Genomic DNA, 23,873 nt, shown 5'->3' on the forward strand with positions numbered 1-23,873 from the left:
AAAGGTTGCATGATTTATTCATAGGATGATAATTATTCCTGGAGTTGTAAACATACACTTGAAGTCTGTGAGAAGCTTTCAAAGTTGACTAAAAGTAAAACATGCAGCAATTTGCTGATGTTCACCTCGTTTTTGCATAATGTATGGCAATTATGCTAATTAGGAAAGGTTGTATGACTTCACAATGGTAACAGATGAATATCTGGACATCACAAACATGGACTCAGACTCTTAGATCATCTTTATAAGTTACCTAGAAGCAAAGTTATTGCCATTTCCGTTTTTGACAATTTATTAGCTAATTATGCTAATTAAACATGCTAAACCTGACATAAAAAATTGGAGACATGTTTTTTTGGCATTCTGGTAACCCCAAGAATCAAGATATACCTGTCTCCAAAAATTAACATTCCAAAATCACGGGCATCAAAATTTGATTGATAGGCTCCCCTACTACTTGCTAACGTCGACCCCAGGCAGGGTTTGAATCCACAACCTTCCGCCTGAAAGGCATATGCTAGTCTAACCACTACACTAGAGTGACGATTGATTGATCGGACCAGTGTCTGAGAACAGAAAACAAGAATTAATACATAAACATTTTGGGGCTTCATACAAGCCCCAAAATAAATTATACGTCAGATGTACTCGAGGGGTTTCTTGCTGTGCTCAAGGGCGCATACATATACTCAAGGAGTTAATATGCTGCATTACTATGTGGGTGTATTCAGTGTGTGCAAGACCCACATGTCATTCGCTGAAGTGGCAGTCAGCTGACCAATTGTGCGGGGTATTTAAGCTCACCTAGACTGCTTGCTTCTTCCTGCCTTCCTTCTGCATGGTTCCTGGTTGTTATGTGATGTTTGCTCCCAACGCCACCCCAGCACCACCGGTGGGCTCTGCTATTTCTGTTCCCCATGGGGGGTTGTTATTGTATATCTACTCTCCCTGATATTGATGTTTAATGATGGTGTTTAATTGTGCCGAGCAGGGAGAAAAATGTAGCAGAGCCGAACGCCAATAGCATATATCATATGCACACTTGTATTCTCATTCTATCTATTCGTGATCTGACTGAAATCTGTATAGTAACACACACACACACACACACTTTCACTACCAATAGCCAATGGGTCTATCTACAGTAGAAAGAGATTGTTTGTTGATGAAAGTTGAAGAAAAGCTGCTTGGAAAATAGTTTATTTAAAAATGAATCAATTTATAGGCCTATAGAACTTTACTGAAAAACAAGCATATTATTCTTCCTGGCAGATCCTACAGTAGGCTTGGGCATTCCCCCTCTCAACACAAAGTTAAGTTTCATTTTCCTGGGATATTTGCTTGTAGTTCAGCTCCACCTAGTGTCTTTCTGTTTTAAACAAGAGCTTGGGAAATCACATAAGCCAGTAGCAAGAAAGCTTATAGGACAACTTTAGTTTTTTTCAACCAAGGTTCATATTTTGGGTTATTAGAGAAAGTAAAAGATGAGTATTATTATTTTTTTCATTTGCTGCATTCTTCATTTGAGCGTTTTTAGCTATTTGTTTTTAGCAAGCCACACCCCTATTGCCCAATAAAACTTGGAAACAGAAACCTAAATGATTACACTTTGTGAGCAGCACATTACGATGCAAGGTGATCGAGTTTCTTGATTACATTGATTTACTGTAAAATGATATGTATTTACATTTCTGTTACTATATGACACTGTAATGTTAAAGGTCATATAGGTTATTGTTATTGTTTATCCCTCTGGCAGCTACAAAGATAACAGTGATTTGCCTTTTTTCAGATGGCTACCATAATATACAACCTACTTGAAAGGCACAGACTGGAGTCTTATTACAACCAATTTATTACGTTTGGTGTGAAAGATGAGCGAGACTTCATTGATAGTGTAACAGATGAAGATTTAAACAACATGGGTAAGATTATTGGATATAAATGGCCTAGGCTAAATGCATGTGAAATTGTACATATGAGTCAATAACTGTAGTGAAAAAAATAAGCCCTATCTCTTCATATGTTTTTAAGAAATTAACTGTGTGCATTTTAACAACAAAAACTTATAGTTGTATTTATTTTTTTTAAGTTACGTTTTTTTTTAAGTTAAGTTTTTTTTTAAGTTAAGTTTTTTGTGCGTGCGTGCGTGCGTGTGTGTGTGTGCGTGCATGTGTGTGTGTGTGTTTTTGTGTGTGATACAGCTGCGCCCTCTGGTGGTGGGCGGGTGGTGTTACAGCGTGACACACAGACACACACACACACACACACACACACACAGACGTGATCTGCTGGGTCTCATAGTAAATGCTCACTGCATTCGCAACAAACCCCACCACACATTAGGGCAGTCAATCTAAGCTAAAAAGGGGTGTGACCCAAAATAATTTGTAATCGTTCAAGTTTTTTTTTTATGATCCTCCTTAGGGTCATCCAAATAACATTACAAATTGTACATTAAATAATATTATGATAAATAATATTAGTGGATCATGGTAAATTCAGGGGTTGAAATTTGGGGCACCATTAACAACCATTATATGGCTACATTTTCAAAATGTCATTATGCTTTAAGTAGCATGTGACGTGTTTTTCATGATTCATTCCAATTCCTGATTCATTCCAATCAGATGAATCCATTCCAAGCATTAGTTTTGCACAAAAACTCCTTGGGCTAAAAACGGCCATAGCCATTCATCACAAATGTGATGAGATCAAGTGGCTATGGACTAATTAGTGTAAAATTATGCTTTTTGGCATAAAATCTAAAATGACACATGCTTTCCCGGTCTTAATGGGTTAAGCAAAAGATAGCGATAGAAAGTAGAAGAGGAACCCTTTCTACTGCTAATGACATTATTGCCTTTTACATTTTAAATACATATTTCCAGGCTTTACCCAAGTGGAGAAGAATCGTTTTTTTAAAATGAGAAACGAAATTGGAAGATTCAGAGCCCCGGAGAACCCGTTGCAAATGGAGTCATTTTGCATCCAGTACAGATACCCGCATTGTCCTGAACCAAAATGTATCAGGGGTGAGTAAATGGCATCCACGGAAGCCTATCTTTTAAACGGTAGCTTTGCGTGAGCATAACCAGCTGTTGAATGTTTTTCGTGACAAAGGTTCTATGTTCTTGTTAGTTCGCATTAACTATTTATTTCTATTCTTTAAAATGATTTCATTGTGATGCATTATAAAATGATCAATCTGGGAGCCCATATTATTCCATATCATTACTGTATATGAGTGATTGATGTTATAGATATTTGTTGTGGAAATTCCCTCATGTTAGTGTGGTTATACTAATTTCTACTCAGATATGGACCCTGCACAAAACACAGTTGAAGATCTGATGTTAAGGATCTGCCACCATGAACACGTTGGGAATTCAAAAGGTGTCTGCCTATACACAGTTGATGGGATGCCATTGACTGATGACCCTTTCTTCAACACATGTAAGAATGTCTTGACCTTACATTTGAATAACTTTAATATTGCTAATGATGTTATTTTATTATTATTATTTTTGTAAGGATCAAAGATTAGTCTGGCACATCTGACCTCTTGAAGGTATCAAAGAGAAGTAGAACCACACACTATAGCTCCCTTTGCCAAAACATTGGCAATACTAATCTTTGTATGAAATGATACTGTCTGAAGGCTACCTACTAAATAAAACATTCTTAAAGGATCATACCGTAGCCTAGTTTGGTATGTTTAATCCACTAGAGCCAATCCACTAGAGCCAATATGCCCACGTGGGGTTCCCTCAGTCCTTGTCACTTTTAAGCCCTTATATGGTTATGATAGGGCCAATAGACAATATACAGTATAATTGACAATAAAGTAACATGTGCTGATTTCTTTCAATGAACATTTCTAATCTACAGGGACCTTAAAAGACAGACACATTGAAAATGGAGCAGAGTTGTATGCAATATTTACACCAAAGCATAACCTAAAGCAATCCCCTGCAATGCAAAGGCTAGAAGCTCCTCAAGTCTTGGGTGAAGGAGAAGATACTGTTCGATGCCACGTGATGCTGAGGGTGAGCTGAACGATTTGATGGTGATGATGTGACTAATCAAAATGTTACTGTTTAACAACTTATACTTCTACTGTCATTATTTAAGTAAGTAAACCGCTGGGGACGCTAGGGGGCGTGTTCTCTCCTCCGTGTCATCAGTGCCCATACCTGAGGCGGGGTTGGCGAAAGGGCCTTTCTGTGTGGAATTTGCATGTTCTCCCTGTGTCCCCTAGGGTATGTACCCTCACAAAAAAATGCAGTAATCCTGGTCTCTACACTTAGACTAATCATTGGTTAGACCAGTCATTAGTCCTACAACCTATCTCAAACCCTCACCCTAACCCTAACCTCCCACGGGGCAGCACACCTAAACCCAACCTTAACCCTCTCCCAACCCTTAACGCACCCCACACCAACCTTATGTCTAACCAATGCTATGTCCAACCAAAGGATGTCTCCCGGCCAGCTGGGGTGCCTGATGGAGGGGAAAGGAACTGGTCGGAATAACGTGTTCCTTCCACACGATATGTCCGGCCGGGAAAACTCCCCACTGTCAGGTGAAAAGAAGCAGCTTGGACTCTTCATGCATAGAAGGAAGCATGAGGTCAGTCCGCTGCCCCCCCAGGTTGGATTACATTAGATAATGACACTGGGTGAAAAAATGGGTGAGTTGTATGCATGTTACATGCATGTAGAAAAGACAAACCCAGTGTGGGAGGCCATAGAACATCAGCACTGTCTCCTTTCCCATATTCTCTCTCTCTCTCTCTCTCTCTGAGGAAGAATAAGGTGCATGTGTTGGGGTCGGTTGATCCCTTAGTGATGGCAAAGGGGATAATGGCAGCTCGCATTAAAGTAGAGAATGCCTACTACAGTCTGGCGGGGGACAGTGGGGGTGTTTGTACAGGTGTGGTGTGTAGGAGAGGCATTATGCACGGTCACTATTGACAGCACCTTACAAGTTTTATTTGTCTTCTGTGATTTTAAATGTCATAATATATAGGTGGTTATAATCATCTGGCTGTCATGTTTATCATTAAAAAGATTTAATAAAGAGGTCTTGAAAATCAAAGAAATCTAGCTCTCTCTCTCTCTGTCACTTGTGTGTGTGGGCTCCAACGTGCTTGGTGCCACAGGCACTGGTTACAGAACCTATCATCGCTCATCGTGTGGATGCTCAAATAATTATTGTTACAGTTATAGTTGTCGTGCTTGGTGCGAACAGCTCTTAACTCACCACATTTCATCATAGGGAAACTTTGAGATCAAAGTGGACTTGGCAAGTGACACGATCAACAACTTGAGACTCAAACCTGCAAATGAAAGTGGAATCCCATCTCATGTTCTCCATTACAGGTAATTTAAAATCATTGCCATAAAGCATGAAAATCATTAAATAAGTATGCCTATACATTACCTACTGTATAATGGAAACACAGATTAAATAACACTACCCAAATCCTATGACTCGTAAAAACAGAAGCAATATATATTTAAAAGCAAATATGGCAATGTCTCAATTAAAATTGTTTAATTATACAAGGATATTTTATACAAGAAAGTTGACCCCAACTGGCTGCACTAACAAGGTGGTTGCAATAAAATATTTACATTTATACATACATTTTTATTTCATGTTTGTGAATGTGCAAAACTGAATGAAAAAAGGTTTGTCCCATTCTAGTTGACTATAGTTTATAGGCTACCTTGTGATGTTTGTACAGTTTCTAGCCTAACCTTTTTCTGTGGAGGGATATACAGTAGAAATACAAATTAAATTAGTGTGATTTTATAAATAGGATACTACTTAACTACTATATACTTTCCTCCCTTTTTATTCAGTGGTGAACATACCAGTAGTGAAGACACACTGCAAAGTTGTGGTGTCTCTGAGGAGTCCACGGTGTACTTTACTTTGTCCACATTTTGCGGAGAGACTCCAGAGACCAATGAAGTCTTCATCAATGATGTTGTGCCATCAGTCCAGCAAACACAGAAAGGACTGAGTGTGTTCTTCTCCTCACTTTATGCAATTGTAAGAGTACCATTGTGTCTTATTATTTGCCAATATACTGTATAGTTTTTGTCCTTTCAAATAATAATTTAACTCCTGATGTGTTTCTTCTCATTAACATCAAGTCTTTCCTAGCAAAATAGCAAAGTTACTAGGTAGAGCAAGTCGTCCAATGATCCGTAGGTCAGTGGTTCGAATCCCGGCTCTTCCTGTCCACATGTCAAAGTGTCCTTGGGCAAGACACTGAACCCTATATTGCCTCCAATGAGTCGGTCGGTCCTAGCTTGCCTAGTTGCCACCATTGGTGTGTGAATGTGGGAAGTGAGGACGCTGGTGTTCGCCACTTCACTTCCCACTGTATGAATGAATTAATGGACCATTGTATAAAGCGCTTTGAGCACTTGGAAAAGTGCTATAAAAATGCAATCCATTATAAGTAACATGCAAATGTAGCATGTTTATGCTATGTTTTTATTTCTGTTTCTTTCACTTTTTTTTTAAGAAAACGCGAGATTCTGGAGAAGGATTCAAGAAAGTGGTTGCATGCATACGAAGACTCACTGGATGCAACCCTCTGGCTCAAAGTCTGTACCAGTTGCTCTGCAGGAATGAGCTTCTGTCCTGGACACAGAAGGTAAACTATGAAATGGTATAATCTTGCAATATTTAATGATTAATTAATTCTACTTTTACATGTACTGTAGGACTCTTAATATTTATTGAATGGAATCATTTTTATACAGTGGTTCTTTAGTTTGCATTCATAATGTTGGGGAAATATGTTTTCTCCTTTAGATTGCCATTGTTGAAGGCTTGTCACACTCTTTAGAGAACTTTTGCCTGCACTGGGAGAAAAAAGAGGTGACAAGATCATTGAGGACCTTGATGTCTTTGAGAATTCAACATTCTGCTGGGCCTATCTTATCTCTGAAGCAGAGGTATGTAAAGATTCCACCTGTGGTGGTGAGCGTTGAAATACCTGAGAGTGCCGCTGAGTCTGATAAAAAGATACGCTGTATGTTTTTCTATGCAACTACAAAACAAATGTTAAAGTATCCCTCATTACATGTTAGTTTTCTTCATGGTTTCATCACAGCACCCATGCTGAGACAATATGCGTAATGAACTCATTGGTTTTGAGGTATTTGTTTAACAAATCTCATGCACTTTATAGTCACTAGTGTAACTATTTTGTATATCTAAATATATGTATGTATTTTACTGGAATGTCTGATTTGAATGTCACCATTTTGCATGGTGGTGCATGTCGAGGCAAGTCTACCCAAGTGATTCAATTGTTCAATTCAATGGTTGTTTGCAACTACATGCATCTACCGTCTACAAGCGTCTACCCACAATCATTTGGTTGCAAGGAGTTGTATGATGACCCACTGGTGTGGTTTGGGCTTTAGTCATTGTTGAAGTTCATAAATATCACTAAGTCTCTCTCTTCTCTTCCACATATCGCTACTGACCGAGAGATAGAGACACCATCGTCCATGTCTAATTAATCCAGCATACATGTATAAACGTGACATGATTTTGAGCACACTCGTAGCAGTGATCTTATGCCAAGTAAGATCTTTATACTCTCTTGTTCTGGCAGAAAGAAACATCAGAACATGAGAACTACGCACCAATGGATCCTAGATCACAGGAAGGCGTACGTTTCAGTGACCCAGTCAGAGTACCTGGCGTACCAGGTGTCTTTGAAAGATCATATGTCCTCCAGAAAATCAAAGGTAAATGCAACTCTTGCCCAACATGATGGCTTTTTATGGACGGCCAAAATATTCAGTAGAATAGTAAATCATCATGACTATATTTTATACTAGACATCATGGCAAGACATTCTTGAAATGACAATCTGCATACAGAGCTAAAAATAAATGGTGTATTGCAATTACGTAATATTATGATATCAAAGACAATGTAAAAAATAAAATACAAATACAGCAGCAGTGACTACATCGTGGAGGTTGTCCAAAAGAGGTTAGACATTTGGGTCATGTATCCTCAATAAAGGGAACCAAATATGAATGTACTGTATGTTTCCACAAACTACCAATACAGTAATTATGTAAGCAGAATTCTTAAACAGATCCTTTACAGTAAATTAAAATGAAAAACAAAACTTTTATCACTAACATACTGTACATATTTTGTCATGAACATTCTTGCTATTAAAGATTAATTTCAGTGCAATTATATTGTGTTTAGACGGAGAGAAACTTCCAAACTGCAGTGATAACTTGAGAGAGACGTCACTGAGGAGAGCAACGGACATTGAGAAGATTTTACTCAGTGTGCCTCCATTCTTCAGAACATACCATCTTTGGATTGACCATGCCAATGTGCCAGGTCAAAAGTAAGTGTGTGTGTGTGTGTGTGTGTGTGTGTGTGTGTGTGTGTGTGTGTGTGTGTGTGTGTGTGTGTGTGTGTGTGTGTGTGTGTGTGTGTGTGTGTGTGTGTGTGTGTGTGTGTGTGTGTGAGAGAGAGTGTGTGTGAGAGTGTGCGATGACTACATATTTTAATTGTATTGCATGAAGTGTGCATTCAGTGTACTTACTGCATTTCTAGTAACCATTGGTGTTGAATTGAAGCTTTCAGATTGAAATTGAGAAGACCTTTGGCAGTATGACAGAAGGAATAAAAGCGTTCCCTCATCTGATGGTGACTCCACCACTACGTCTGAAGGATGTCGGACTGGATGGGCCACGACTTGTTCTACTTAGTGAAGGTACCTTTGACTGGATGGGCCACGACTTGTTCTACTTAGTGAAGGTACCTTGGACTGGATGGGCCACGACTTGTTCTACTTAGTGAAGGTACCTTTGAAGAGGGACACACAAATGAGAGCATTAAGGGAAACATCATCATCAGCATACAAATGGCATATGTATATACTGCATAGTGCATATGTAATAATCATATGTATATACTGCATAGTGCATATGTAATAATCATATGTATATACTGCATAGTGCATATGTAATAATCATATGTATATACTGCATAGTGCATAATTATGTAATAATCATTATGAGTACTCTTTGAAACCAACCCAATAAATTATTGTTAGCCATAAGGGTCTGTTGAACACGTTTTTCCTCCCTGGTAGATGAACTTGGCGTTTATGTGGGTAAAGACAAAGGAGCCCCTGAGATGATCAAAGTGTTTAGTTGTCTAAGTGGTGAAGTAAAAACTGTGGATGTCAACGTGCTGGCAGCCAAGTGAGTATTCCTTTATTTTTTTTGTAGTGAGACAGTTTGTTTGGGTCTGATGTCATGGTGTCACAGTCACATTTGGGTGTAGCTGCAGTGGGAACTCTATATATGATGATATCTCTATCTATGGTTATGTCTGAGTCATAGTGGACTCTAGTATATATGGTTATGTCTGAGTCATTGCGACCGGCCCGCCCGCACAATTTAAATATAGGATAGGATGCCATATATGAGGAGAATTTTGTATTCAGAACTCTGTACACAGACTGTGGCTCAGGAGGGAGAGCAGGTCGTCCAATGATCCATGGGTCGGCGGTTCGAATCCTGGCTCCTCCTGTCTACATGTCGAAGTGTCCTTGGGCAAGACACTGAACCCCAAATTACTCCAGATGTGCTGGTTGGTACCTTGCATGGCTTCCGCCGCAATCGGTGTATGAATGGGTGAATGTAATGCACAATCTATGTAAAGCGCCTTGGATAAAGGCGCAATATAAATGCACCATTAGCTTTGGAGTCATGTGATCAAGATGTAAGTCAGATGTTCAAATTCCATTCTAATTGGCTATGACTGCCTTTCAAAGTTTGCGAGCCCTGGGTAAACTCTGGTGTTTTTGACCATGTTTTTGTTTTGATAAATGTCTCTCAAGATCTTCTATATTTTTTTTTACTGTTTTGTTTTTGTATACAAAGAACTGGAGACAGCAGAGTGGACCATAATACATTTGTCACAAGCAGGACTCCAAAAGAGGCAATTCTGGTAATGTTTACAATATTTGTCTTTTGCTGATTAATTTCTTGTAGTACTATAGTATATTATTGTCAATATTGAGTATAAAAATTGCGATGTTGCCTGATATGTTTTGATCGGGATGTGGGAATCACATGGCTACAAATTGCAAGACACGTTTTAGTTATAGACAAATTCAGAAACGGGTCTCATGGTCGCAGCTTACGTATTTCCTGTAGGCGGACTCGACATAGCTGCAGGGTTTAAACCCTCACCAGGCGCACCTCTTCTACTACAGTGAACGGTAGAGTGACTGATGTTAGTCTGCCTCAAACGTTACTCTTTTACCTGCTTTTTACTAACACTACAAAGATGCCCAGAACATCGAGATGAACCTGTTTAGTTTATAGTACAGGAAATATATGGAAATACAGGGTCAACCTCAAAAAAACAAACTCAGCTGATTTTGCATCTTCAATATATCCTGAATAACAGAAACAAAGTTGCCTGGAATTGTCTGAGGGGAAAGTGTTGAAAATGGCCTATACAGTATGGCCACCATTGACATCCTATTATAAGGCAATATTTTCTAAATTTCCTTATGCTTTGAGTAGCATGTGACATATCAAACTAGGGGGTTTTCATGATGCTGAAACCATTCCAAGCATTAGTTTTGCACAGAAACACTCATTGGGCTAGATTTTGCCATAGCAACTTGCTCAGTGATGATGACAGCACATTACATTATTACTTTATTATTATTATCCAATAATAATGGCTGCTCCAACAGTAGTGGCAACATTCCCAAAAGATATCCACCGCGGGGTCTGAGACCAGAGCCATTGAGTAATGGTTGAGACGAAGCAGTGAAAGGTCCTGAAAGATACATAATGTCAGTCTTACCCAATACCCAATCTTTCTGTTTTATGAACACAAGGCTGCCGTACTTTATACCTCATACTTTAAATGCTTAGTAAGAGGTATAAAGTACAGCAGCCATGTGTTCATAAAACAGAAAGATTGGGTATTGGGTAAGAAGGTTATGTATCTTTCAGGACCTTTCACTGCTTCGTCTCAACCATTACTCAATGGCTCTGGTCTCAGACCCCGCGGTGGATATTGTGACGTTCCGTTTTTTTTTTTTTTTATGTTGCCACTACTGTTGGAGCAGCCATAAACTAAACAGGTTCATCTCGATGTTTTGGGCATCTTTGTAATGTTAGTGTTAGTAAAACGCAGGTAAAAGAGTAACGTTTGACTTGAGGCAGATTAACATCAGTCACTCTACCGTTCACTGTAGTAGAAGAGGTGCGCCTGGTGAGAGTTTAAACCCCGCAGCTATGTTGAGTCTGCCTACAGGAAATACGTAAGCTGCGACCATGAGACCCGTTTCTGAATTTGTCTATTGACATGCTTCACATTTTTCCTCATAATAAAAAAGACACTTTTTGTCCATGTTCTTTTTCATCTCATTTCATTAGGTACTAGTGGATGCAAGCGGCTCTATGAATCAGAACTGTTATGGAAGTGTGGATATCAAGAGGATTGATGCAGTAAAAGTGCTCTTTGATAACTTTGCCACACGGACCATGGCTTATGATTTCCATCATGTAATCGGCCTTGTGAAGTTTGACTCAGAAGTGAAAACCCTCCACACATTCACAGAAACTCTGGAAAAATTCAAGGTACTACTCGTATTACTGACTTCACACATCCTATTTTCTTGGGGTATAAATAAAATAGATTCAAGATTAAGGCACATATAAGTAAAACTGCCTGCCAGTGCTAGTATTGTATTTAAAGATGGAGTGCTGTGATTCTTTTCCTCCTAAAACAAGATTTTTGTGTAGAGAAAGTGTTAAAATTATGTTTTTGTGTATGTTAAATAAACATCTATTGGCAAGGCCGCGGGAAGATATTTACAGTAGGAGGTGCCACCAGTTCATTAATTAGGCCTGGTTTGCCTGGTGGGTGGTGATCCACCTGAACTGAAACCGCACACACAGCTGTTGTTGTATGTTAAAGAGGGAGGCGTTAGGGAAGGGGATGTTATTGTGATGTCACTATATCACTGTCATTTCGATTTGGCCTTTTGACCTGGGCCTCGATTGGGCCTTTTGAGAAACCAAAAATACACAGGGAAGACATAGTTCAATATTCTAACCACACCTGGGGGTCTATTAGAGTAATGTTAACTCCATAGACACATACAAAACAGAAAAAGTACTTAATACTTACAACTACTATAATTAGTTAGCAGGGAGGGAAAGTTTATAAGGCATCATGAACCTGTTATACAGTACTATTACTGTGAAACTTCGCTATCCGGTAAAAATGAGAGGCTGGTGATTCCATGTACTGTATATTGGAGGAATCATGTGGGTGTGTACACCAACCCAGGTCAACAGTTGGAGTAGGCACTGAATACTGGACACGTCTTGGCCCAGTAATCTGGAACCTTTTGTTGAGAATCGTGGGCAACGGAGGGGCATCATTCACAAATTCATAAATACTACAGAGGCAGAGAATTCTAACATAAATTGTTAAGGGTTTTAGGGTTAGGGAAGAATTAAAGAATACATGGTGGCTGTTTGGTCAATGAGCTAAGAAAATCAAATTGGTAAACATGTCACAACATCAATACCATATGCCGCCTAAATGATTGGCTGACTGAATTACATGTGCAAAAGTACTAAAAGGCTTGTTTGTTTGTGAGAGGACTCGAGGAGTAGAGATCCCAATTAAAATAAATCCTGGACTTTATTGTGCTTTTATTAGGGATGCACCGATGTATCGGCCACATATCAGTATATCGGCCGAGTTGGTTTTGGTGCCCAGAAATACCAGGTGCCCACTGTGTTTTGGTATTTGTGAGGTGTCCAGAAGGTTTAGGTGCCCACTGATACCTGTATTCGACAGCAGTTTTCAAGTGGGAGAAAAATAAAAATTTGCTATAACATTTGTGGGATACATTTATAGGATCACATTCACAGTCTTCAAGCAATGAGAGGCACCAACCTCTACGATGCTCTACAACATGGAGTGTCTGAGTTGGAAAAAGTCAAGATGAAGTTCAGTGATTGCAGACTTCGCATCATATGTCTTACAGATGGAAGTGATGTTGGGTAAATTTACTGTAACAGCATGTCAGTAGTTATAGTATTGTTAGTATTGAGAAAAAAAAAATCAATGTTGCCTTTGATGTGTTTTCATGTTTTACTGGGATAAAGGAAATGCGTGACATGATCATCTGCCCATAGATCACAGACCAAGCCAGTTGATGTTGTTGAAAGGCTGATAAACGCTAACATCATTGTGGATGCAATCCTTCTTGGAGATGTGAAGAATAACATGTTGCATGGAATTAGCAATGCAACAGGTACCGAGCATTCAGCATGCATGCTATTTTCACACTTGTATCTATATCTATGTGTAGAACTAAGGGAGCCTATCTCACATCTGAATGCATGTGGTTTCAGGTGGTTGCTGTTTCAAACCAAAGACTAGCATCGACGGCCTGAAGCTGTTTGAGATTGAGACGGTTCTTTCTCTGGAGATGAGGAAACCCAAAGAGAAACTCAATCCATCTACCCTCACTAAAGTTTGTCACACAACACAGAATTAGATGTATGCCAGGATTACCAGTAAACTGTAACTAGTTGTTTGTTCATTCATTTTAATAGGGAGGTTTTCCAATGTTATTTAAGAAAGGGGGTGACTTGACTTACTTAATCCTCTTTACCCCGTCGAGGGGCATAGGGCGTCCACCAGAGCTCTCCATCTCACTCTCTTCTGAGCCTGCGCTTTTGCTTCCTGCCAGAACATTCCAATGTCCTTTAGGTCCTGGAGAGTGGAACGTCTCCAGGCGTTTCTTGGCCTACCCTGTTTCCTCTTCCCCTGTGGGTTGTAGTCCAGGGCCCAGGGCTCCAGACTAACTTTTTCACAGGTAGCACTGGTGCCACCTACCTTTTCATTTGGTAGCGCCACCACAAATTAGGTAGCACCATTTTTTTCTTTGTATAGCGTGGTATTAATACATGATCTTATCATGCCCCCACATCGGGCGCCATTTATTTATGTAGTGGTTTCCACCATTAAAGGTTTGAATCATAAAACCCCCTACAAAGGTCACTGTGTAAAAAACAGCAACCTACCTGGTTATACTTCAAAACACTGTAGATGGTTTCAACCCACCACAAAGTCACTCTGTCAATAAAGGCAATATTTATATTCCACACACAGAAAGTCAGTTTAAGGTTTTGTGTTGAAAATTAAATGCAGTCCAAACCTTTTGGATTAATAAAGTGACAATTTGTACAATATCTCCATTACCATTATCCAAATTAATTCCTTATTATAATATTTCTACATTTTGGAAAAAATCTTTTGCAATGTGAAATGCCACCAAATTCTTAATCCTTTTCCTTTTGAATATTGGAAAAGTTTCGGAATGCTCTCAGAGCCTGCATATCTCCGCGTGCTGAAAATAGCTGATCTACAAGCTCACAACGCGTCGCGGACGCGACGTGTTGTGAGCTTGTAGATCAGCTATTTTCACGTATGGTATGGACACATAGGCTACCTCCTCGATGCAAACATAACAAGCTTTGGAAGCTATTTTTCGTGGCACATGTTTAATCAAACAACACGTTTACTAAGTTTCACTCAGTGTTTCGGTCGGGAGTCGGCTGTCTGTGTAGATCATGACTGATCATCATGCAGTTAGATATGCGCGCTGCGCGCTCCAGTGAAATTGTACAGCTGAGAAAGATTAGTTAATTTGTGTCGGATAAGCTGCGTTCAGACCTGAATATATATTCGCCTCGGTTCGTCCAGTTTGTACCGCGGCAGGTCGCGCCGCGCCCGTTTGCGCAATTCTCGTCTTTGAATTGACTTTGTATGTAATCGCGCCGCTCTGACCATCCAAGTCTGAAGGGCTTATTTGTGGGTTTTCGTGAACGATCGTTCTTTGAACACTGGGCGTCAGGCGAACGTCCAATGTTTTCAATCAATGGAACGGGCAAGCACTGCGGGATGTTTTTTTTTCCTCCACTCATCCTTCCAGCAAGTCGCACCTGTGCGACCTCATTCAATTATCACCCTTAATAAATTAAGTCGCATATGCGACCTAATAGGTCGCACGCTGGAGCCCTGCCAGGGCCTGTCTTGTGGTGTTATCTGTGTCCTTTAGTTTAGTTTAGTTTATTTGTACATAATAACAACAATATGGTAAAATAAAATAAATACAGAAAGCAAATATTTCAATAAGAAACCAGATTAGTTACATACATGATGTGCTGGAAGTGCCAAAAAAGGGGCTTATCGAGTGGCCTTCCTATAGAAGTTACCAGTTGAGCTTAAATAACAGAAATAAAAGATATGAATAATATTGGTAAGCCTAAAGATTTAAAAACATAATGATAATGAAAAAAGAAAAAATATTCGAATAATATCAAATAATAACATGACTAGGGTGTGTTGCCCAAGCTTATTAATACAAATTGCAGTAATTGTCTCTTAAAAGAACTGAGACTAGTACAGACTCTGATATGAGACGGTAAGTTATTCCAAAAGGGTGGTCCTCTGAACTTGATTGAAAATTGGGCCGATGTTGTCCTGAAGAAAGCTGAATGAAGATCAATGGATGCTCTGGTGTAATGATTATGAATTTCGTTATTAAAATGGCATACATTTTGAAAACAGGCTGGGAGTAGTTTATTAATTGATTGGAATAAAACAAAATGCATATTTGAAGTTTGTTTATATCAAAAATGGGAAGAATTTTCAAAGACTGAAACAGAGGAGTGGAACTGGTGAATTTGCTAGAAAAAGTAATCATTTTGATAAAACGTTCTGGGATAAAAGTCTGGGCTTTCTAAGGGTGTGGCCCTCCAAGTTTGCGCTCTATAATTTTTAGCCCTGCAGTTGAAAAATGTTCCAGTAATTTGTCGGTTCAAGTAATTGAACATGGTGGCTTATCACATTATAATAATGACGTTATTGATTATCATTTACAGAGTATTTTAAGAAGCCTCTTTGCCAGTCGTGGATATGATGAATTCCCAGAAACTTCACTGCCAAAGGAGTTGGACAACAAAGTGACAATGACAGAGAAGTAAATTATGGAATAAATCATATTGAAGAAATTGCTCTAAATATGAATCACGTTTTAACATGTATATATATATAATTATTATTTGTATTATATATTTTTGGAGGATCGTGTATGAGAGTCGGTCTACTTTCTCTTTGCTTTGTCCTGAAAAGTTTATTTTACAGATATTAGAAAATCATACATTCATTCCAGATATTAGAAATTCATACATTCATTCCCCCATCAAGTCTCCTCTCCCTCCCCCAACACACAGTGCTCTACACAACCATTACAATTTTAACAAAGGTTTACTGTTTTCATGTAGTGCTCTGAAAAAGAAGATTCAGGAGTGTAAGAGTGGGCGTTTCATGGAGAAGGACAAACGCATCATGGAGGAGTTGAAGAGTCTGCATTGTGATCCCCATCCATTTTTCTCTATCTTTCCATCAGAGTCAGACTTCAGTAAGTGGCCACAATAGTTTCTCATGTAACTTTGGTAACTGATCAGAGAATTGGTCACAGTTATGGCCATTTGAAGTGTTAAACACTGTTGTAGTGGCCCATATGTGTGCATTTATTTATTTTTGTATGTGCATGTGACTAATCTCATGCCAGACCCCTGAACAGTGTTTATGGCAAGTTTGGTGCCACAAATTGAGGTTTGAACTGAAACCTTGCCCAAATATGAAACCTTGCCCCTGGGGCGGCAGTGGGTCAGGGGTAGAGTGACCGGAAGATGGCACCCGCAAGTTTTCCAGTTAGAACCCAGGCTCCCCAGAGTTAGTGTCGAAGTGTCCTTGAGCAAGACTCTGAACCCCTAATTGCTCCCAATGTGCAGGTTGGTGCCTTGCATGGTTTCCTCCGCCATCGGTGTGTGAATGTGTGTGAATGGGTGAATGTAATGCACAATCTCTGTAATAGCGCCTTGGATAAAGGCGCTATATAAATGCATCATTTACCTTTTAAATATGGAGATGACTGGCATTATACTGTAGATGACTGACTGAAGTCACAGACTGGCCACATGACATTCAAGATATATTAAATATTCAGCAGTCAACCTTTAATTTTCCTTTTAAACTTTTCAGCCTTCTGGAAGCTGGCCATGGAAGGTCCTCCTGACACTCCGTATGAGAAAGGAGTCTTTGAGCTCTACTGCCAGTTTGGTCCTGACTATCCTGTGAAACCTCCTCTGGTCCGCTTCGTCACACGTGTATCCTCATTATTACACACCACTTACAGACATGAATGACCATTAATATTGATATACTGTGATGCATACATTTGTTTAATCTTAAGTTGATATCATATGACAATATTGAAAACAATATATAATATATATAATTCAAAAGATGTTTTCTTAACATAAGCAAAGATACATCACTGCAACATCAACAGCGTGGGCCGCATTTGCCACAATATATTTGACCGTAACTACAACGCCCAAATCACCATGAGAGAAATCCTGGATGCCATGTATGGACTGCTCATCATCCCTGAGCCTGAAGACCCCCTGGACAGGTTGTTTTTAAGACTTTGATTTAAAATGTAATCATGGCCAAATGGCCAATGGATGTTAATTAACATACACAAGTAACAAAGCTGTTGTGGCAGTCTGACACACACACACACAGACCTCTGTATCGTTCCAATTTCAGTTGCCCTCTGAGTGGCGGGCGGGTGGTGTTACAGCGTGACACACACACAGACAGACAGACAGTTTTGGCCAGCTTCTATAGTTACTGCTCACTTCGTTCGCAATGACTTCGTTCGCAACAAAGTCAATTGACAGAGCTTTACATAAGGCGTAAAGGCAATTTAAGGGGAAAGGAAATTAAGGAAATGCATGCTTGATTGTGATGATTATGTTGGTAACTGTATATTCCTTTAATAATGCATTTAAAATTAATATGTATCTTTCCCTTTGGAAGCATTTTGGCGGAGGACTTCATGACCAGCCGTGATAGATACGATCAAGCAGCCATGGACGATACAGAAAAAAATGCCGGGACCTCAATTGATGACGTGGAGAAGGTGATGAGTTATTTATTTTAGTGAAATTATGACATGGATTTGTCATTGAACAACTTACCTACTAAACGTAACTAAATTATTTTCATTCTGTCCTATAGAAACTGGTGGGTCAAACTCCGGATGCTCCACCCCGACATCTGATCTGTCCACTGACCAAGAAGATGTTTAGGGACCCTGTGAAAACAAAATATGGAGATGTATACGAACGAAAGGCCATTGAGAAACACCTCAAAACGTAAGGTCTCCCCCCCACCCACAAGAAATGTCTCACTAGTAGAATTGTCTTGTATTCTTACTTATGTTATTTATGTATTGCTTTTTCAGGCATGGAAATCATGATCCCATTGCTGGCAAAAGCCGTCTCCTCAGAAAAACTGACATTAAACCAGACAAAGACATGAAGAAAATGGCGAAGGAGCACCGTTCCTATCAAATTGAAACCTATGTGTAGAAGGAAAGTGGAATGGTGGAATTGGGGCTATAGAGCGGCGCAGTCCCGCCCCCTTTCATGACGACGAGAGACCCGGAAAATAATTCCCCGTTCATTTTCCTCATAGACTTTACAAAAAGTATTTATTTAAAGACGTTTACGCCGCGGACAAAGCCAACTCGAGTTGTGACAAATCATGACAATAAACACAATGTTTTGGGCCGATCAAATAATTAGAAAGAAGAAAAAGGCAGGTTACAACACTTTATGTTTTGTTTTCAACAAACAATCATTGCACGGTTAATATGTCATGCATATTTGAATTTAGTTTAAAATGTCCAGGGACTATTTTTGGCTTTGACCTTTCAAATCAATATATTTTAAATTGCATTAAAAGCTAACACTAAGCATGGCAGAATTCCAGAATTGTCCTTTAAGGGGACTATGATCAAAGATTTTCAGTACTGCAGCAATATTCTTAAGAAAACTTGTTCATGGTTCGTGTTATGGTGTATGTTACAATGAAGAGATAATAGCTTACACTATCTCTTCTTTTTCTTTCTGTTTAAATTTAGCATGGTATGACGTCAGTGCGCGCTGAAGAGATCTTGGGTTTTGTGACTCTTGTAATACTTTAACGAAATAACCATTGCTCAAACAATGCATCTCTGATCAGTTTGGTACTTGATCTTTAATTCAATCTTTAAGAGGTTCGGACGTTTATCTTTCCTGTTGAAATAGTCTGCCAATATGAATGTGTTCAGCCTTGATAGCATAAGCATAATTCACTATTCTATTCAAAAGGGCGTCTTAAAGGTATTTTTTTTATGATGGATTTGGCAATATTGCATTTTATGGCCCTCATTTATCAATTGAGTGTAAATTCTGCCCCAAATTCGAGTGTAGGTTTCGTAGTACACCCACGTCACGTCGGCATTTATAAAGTGATCGCAAACAGCTGATCCTTCCTAATTTAATTCCTAGCAGTAATAAATGTGACGGCTGAAATCAATCTGGCACGCCCTATGAAATCAAGCCTCGCCCTCGTTTTTGCGACATGAACTGCAATACGACCTGGTGGAAACCATCGTTAAAGGGAAAAAAAAGTTTCACTCGCTTGCCTAAGTTGCCTTGCTGCCCCCTCCCATACACACACACACACACACAGAGACGCACGCACGCACACGCAACTTGTATCTTAAATAAATAAACCTGCGCATGAATTAAATAAAGCTGTAGGACTACCCTGTCTGTTTCTCCTCTCGCTTCGCTTCCCTTGCACGCACATATCGCAATTTGCAAGCAACTGTCACTGTGTTGTTAGTTGTATATTAAATTATTAAAGTCTTTATTCATTTAATATACAACAAGATATATTAGTGAACGAAAACCTGAACCTGTGAACCATGAATTATATAACAAATAGGCGCGCACACACGCTGCTGTTTTGCAAGGTGCATCCCCTGTCCTGTCTATCTGTCTCTCTCTATCACTGTGGTCCGTCCGTGACACCGTGACCAATTGACCATGCACATTCGACAGTCTATTTAAATTGCCTCGCTGTCAACTGTGAATTATATGAATATTGCAGCCAAAACCGTAGCCTCATGTGGCACTGGACAGTGGTGGTGGTGGACTGGTGGTGGGCTGCAGGCTGGCTTAGCCTATACTATCTCCGATGCGTTCCCACTTGCACGGCACATTTGGCATTCGAGCGACGCGTCGGGTTTATTAAACGAGGAGGAGATTGCACATACTGTAACTCCAGAAAGACATCGGCCTGCTGTAGATTAGGCTACAGTAGGCTACCCAAGTTGGGACTCTCCGCAGCTGCAGCGCTGCACTATACTCTCCAACGTCCCGTCATGGAAATATTTCAGCACAGACAGCCCAAATCCTCGCATGTATGCGCTCATCATGCAAAACACTGTTTAAATGGCTTACGCATCTAACTTGCAACATTGTTTTTAAATGCGCGATTTTAATTGCTTGCTTCTAAAGTTGGAAATCTCCTACTAATTTCATATGACACAAAGACACATTGTTGATGTATCCCTTTACTTTTTTTTTTCTTTTTTACATTTAGCCCATATACATACATACCTATACAGTTTTATATAAACATTTTAGGAGTGAATACATATGTTTCGATGCCTGTGACAGCCTCTCAGCTGGTCAAACAATGCTGCTCCGCTGTTCTACGACAGAAAAACAGGTGAGGACAAAGCGTACGACAGCTCCCGACCAGACGTGATTTTTGTCTTGGCACAAGTTCAAATTCAAGCTTTGGCACAAATCGTAAATGCAGAAAATTGCGGTAATTTCGGCGTACACCCATATTTTGGCGTACGCACGGTTTATAAATGAGGGTGTAGTAAATTGAGTGTGATAATAGGTGGATATATATACCAGGCAGGTTATGCAAAAAGAGGCAGTCCAGGCAATGTCCTTTCTTTCCAATTTAGAGTTTATTACAGGACATCAATAAGCATTCCAAATCGTGACTAACCAGGAAAATGTTCTCTGAGAAGCAAAGTACGGAGGAAAATGAGGTGCTTATATACGGGGTGTCTATTCACATGCACTAAATGCATGTGACCATGTGAGTGTGTGTGTGTGTGTGTGTGTGTGTGTGTGTGTGTGTGTGTGTGTGTGTGTGTCCATTACCAATACGTAACCAAGGCTGTAACTAAGGAAGGTCTCAAGATAATAGAATATATTATAGTCACATCCATTGATAAACTTTCCAACATAGCATGGGAACCATATGACCTATTTGACCTCAGGCCGGCAGAATCAGTATTAGAAGTCCAGCCTATATGTTTTCTTCAATAGCATGTACCATTACCTTGGGTGCAGCCATACTTAACCTTATACTTATACTTGTACTTAACATTATGCTGTGGGTGTAATACATTTGTGTGCAGTAAGAATGTATATTTGTGCCATGGTATAAAGACATATACATCACATCAGAGCAGGTCTATTTGTCTCAACAAAAGGAAGGAGAAAAGGGGTAACACATAGCCTTGCTCAGGCTGAGTTCTACAGGATATAGACTACATAATCTTAAGTGTATTATGTGTATATGGGTTATCAATATACTACAAGGGCCTTAGTCTACTTCAACCTGTGATTTTCCAGTCCCTATTAAAATATAAAAACAATCTAAGCTCTTGGATCCATCCTATTTTAATGTTTCATTGTGATCAGTGTATGAAATAAAGTTGATATGCTTTAGTAGGCCTACACCCCTGGCTGGGGATTTACATTGTGTAAGTAGGTGCCCTGGCTTTATGCTTTAACTAAATTGTGATTTGTGAAGACCTTGTAGTTCCCAGGATACAATTCTCTTGGTTTCATAGAGTTGACCATTTATTTACCCATACATATCCGTATGTTACCCAAAGATCTATCGATCTGTCTTTCTCTGTCCATGCAACCTGTGTGTCGTGTGTACCAAGCATAACTTGCTGTGTGTCCTATATGTGTGCACATTGGATTTGTTTTTACATCCGGGGACCCTGTCCAGGGCTTATGTGGGGGGCCAATAAGGGCTTATGTGGAGGGCCAATAAGGGATTATGTGGGGAGGCCAATAAGGGTTTATGTGGGGGGCCAATAAGGGCTTATGTGGGGGGCCAATAAGGGCTTGTGTGGGGGGCCAATAAGGGCTTATGTGGGGCGCCAATAAGGGCTTATGTGGGGGGCCAATATATAAGAGCTTATGTGGGGGGCTAATAAGGGCTTATGTGGGGGGCCAATATATAAGAGCTTATGTGGGGGGCCAATAAGGGCTTATGTGGGGGGCCAATATATAAGAGCTTATGTGGGGGGCCAATAAGGGCTTATGTGGGGGGCCAATATATAAGAGCTTATGTGGGGGGCTAATAAGGGCTTATGTGGGGGGCCAATATATAAGAGCTTATGTGGGGCGCCAATAAGGGCTTATGTGGGGGGCCAATATATAAGAGCTTATGTGGGGGGCTAATAAGGGCTTATGTGGGGGGCCAATATATAAGAGCTTATGTGGGGGGCCAATAAGGGCTTATGTGGGGGGCCAATATATAAGAGCTTATGTGGGGGGCCAATAAGTGCCATTGGTCTTTCAAGACGAACATTTGACAAGTAATGATAATTCCACTATCATAATGAATTTGTAATGTGCTGGCTGCCATCAGTCAATTTTAGTTTCAGACTAATGAGAACGTATTGCTTATTTTACTGTCCAATGACATGAAATGGCACAAGGGACGGACCCCACAAAAAGACCACCCGCATAAATCGGCGCGCTACGCACGCCCACACATCTGGGGTTGCACTGGATAGATGATAGTGTTTATGAAATTAAAAATGATATACTGTATATTCTTCCTCGCAGATGGCCTACAGTGGTGGGGTCTCTCTTAGTCCCTTCTCTCAACACAGTTTCATTGTCCTGGAATACTTACAGCCAGCTGGACATAATGATTGTCCTAATGAATGATAACTGTCTAAAATAGCCTATAGCAAGACAGCTTAAACTGTGATTTTATTTAATTAATTAATTAAATCAATTTTTTAGATAATAGCTAATCTGGGCCTGCAGTGCAGAAATAAACACATTTGTATGGGAAGGAGTTTGTTAATTGATTTAATTGCTGTTGCAGCCATGATCCTTTTAAGTCCTTTTTGCACTTTGCCAGTTTGCCCTTTGATTGATTGATTGAAATATGTATTAACAGTTTGAAGATTTACAGTACATTTCAAGCACAAACGCAATACAAAGACTGTTAACTGTGAGTGGACGACCCAATTGAGCATTACACTTGTTTACAATAGGGTCCACCATGTTCAATTCATCAAAACATTTAGAGACGTACAAATAGACACTTCTATATAGTCAAAGAATAAAACAGGAATTCATCATAAAGGAGGTAAAAAGGGAAAAGAAACATATACAGTGAGGGGAAAAAGGGGGGGCGGTTGGGGGGGAATTCAGATTTTACGGGGGCCAGTTTCGAATTGCAGCCGTCCGTAGGTGCCCTTTGAGAGCGGTTTTGAAGGAGTCAAGGGATTCACATGTCTTAATGACTGTTGGTAGGGCATTCCACATTTTGGTGGCATAGGAGCGAAAATAATTTAGTCCCTTGTTTGTGCCGAATCTGGGTTGTGCATGGTTTGTTGCAGTATTTAGACATGGGTATCTTGGTGGTGTATCGAATCTTGTGGACCAGACCCATTGCAAGATGCTGTACTCTGTCGTCGACCCTAAGCCATTCCAGCCTGTCAAAGTGGGCAGGGGTGAGGTGGGTTCGGGGGGTGAGGCCAAGTAGGAGCC

At 39.9% G+C, this 23,873-nt stretch overlaps 1 protein-coding gene across 1 annotated transcript; it reads left to right on the plus strand.

Moving 5' to 3' along the window:
• Window positions 1-3,320: 3,320 nt before the first annotated feature.
• Window positions 3,321-19,340, plus strand: LOC306912777 (uncharacterized protein; the record flags this gene model as incomplete). The annotated part of the gene is made up of 20 exons (XM_079489237.1): window positions 3,321-3,456; window positions 3,892-4,049; window positions 5,281-5,384; window positions 5,871-6,063; window positions 6,545-6,676; window positions 6,838-6,903; window positions 7,649-7,784; window positions 9,164-9,275; window positions 9,960-10,026; window positions 11,478-11,681; window positions 12,976-13,121; window positions 13,257-13,375; window positions 13,476-13,597; window positions 16,014-16,111; window positions 16,416-16,552; window positions 17,179-17,303; window positions 17,466-17,611; window positions 18,022-18,124; window positions 18,223-18,359; window positions 18,449-19,340. The coding sequence occupies 20 exons, from the start codon at window positions 3,321-3,323 to the stop codon at window positions 18,573-18,575; spliced, it is 2,568 nt and encodes an 855-aa protein (XP_079345363.1). The 3' UTR covers window positions 18,576-19,340.
• Window positions 19,341-23,873: the final 4,533 nt, after the last annotated feature.

This window comes from Electrona antarctica (assembly GCF_951216825.1).
Source record: "Electrona antarctica genome assembly, chromosome: 1".
Classification (NCBI taxonomy): Eukaryota; Metazoa; Chordata; class Actinopteri; order Myctophiformes; family Myctophidae; genus Electrona; species Electrona antarctica.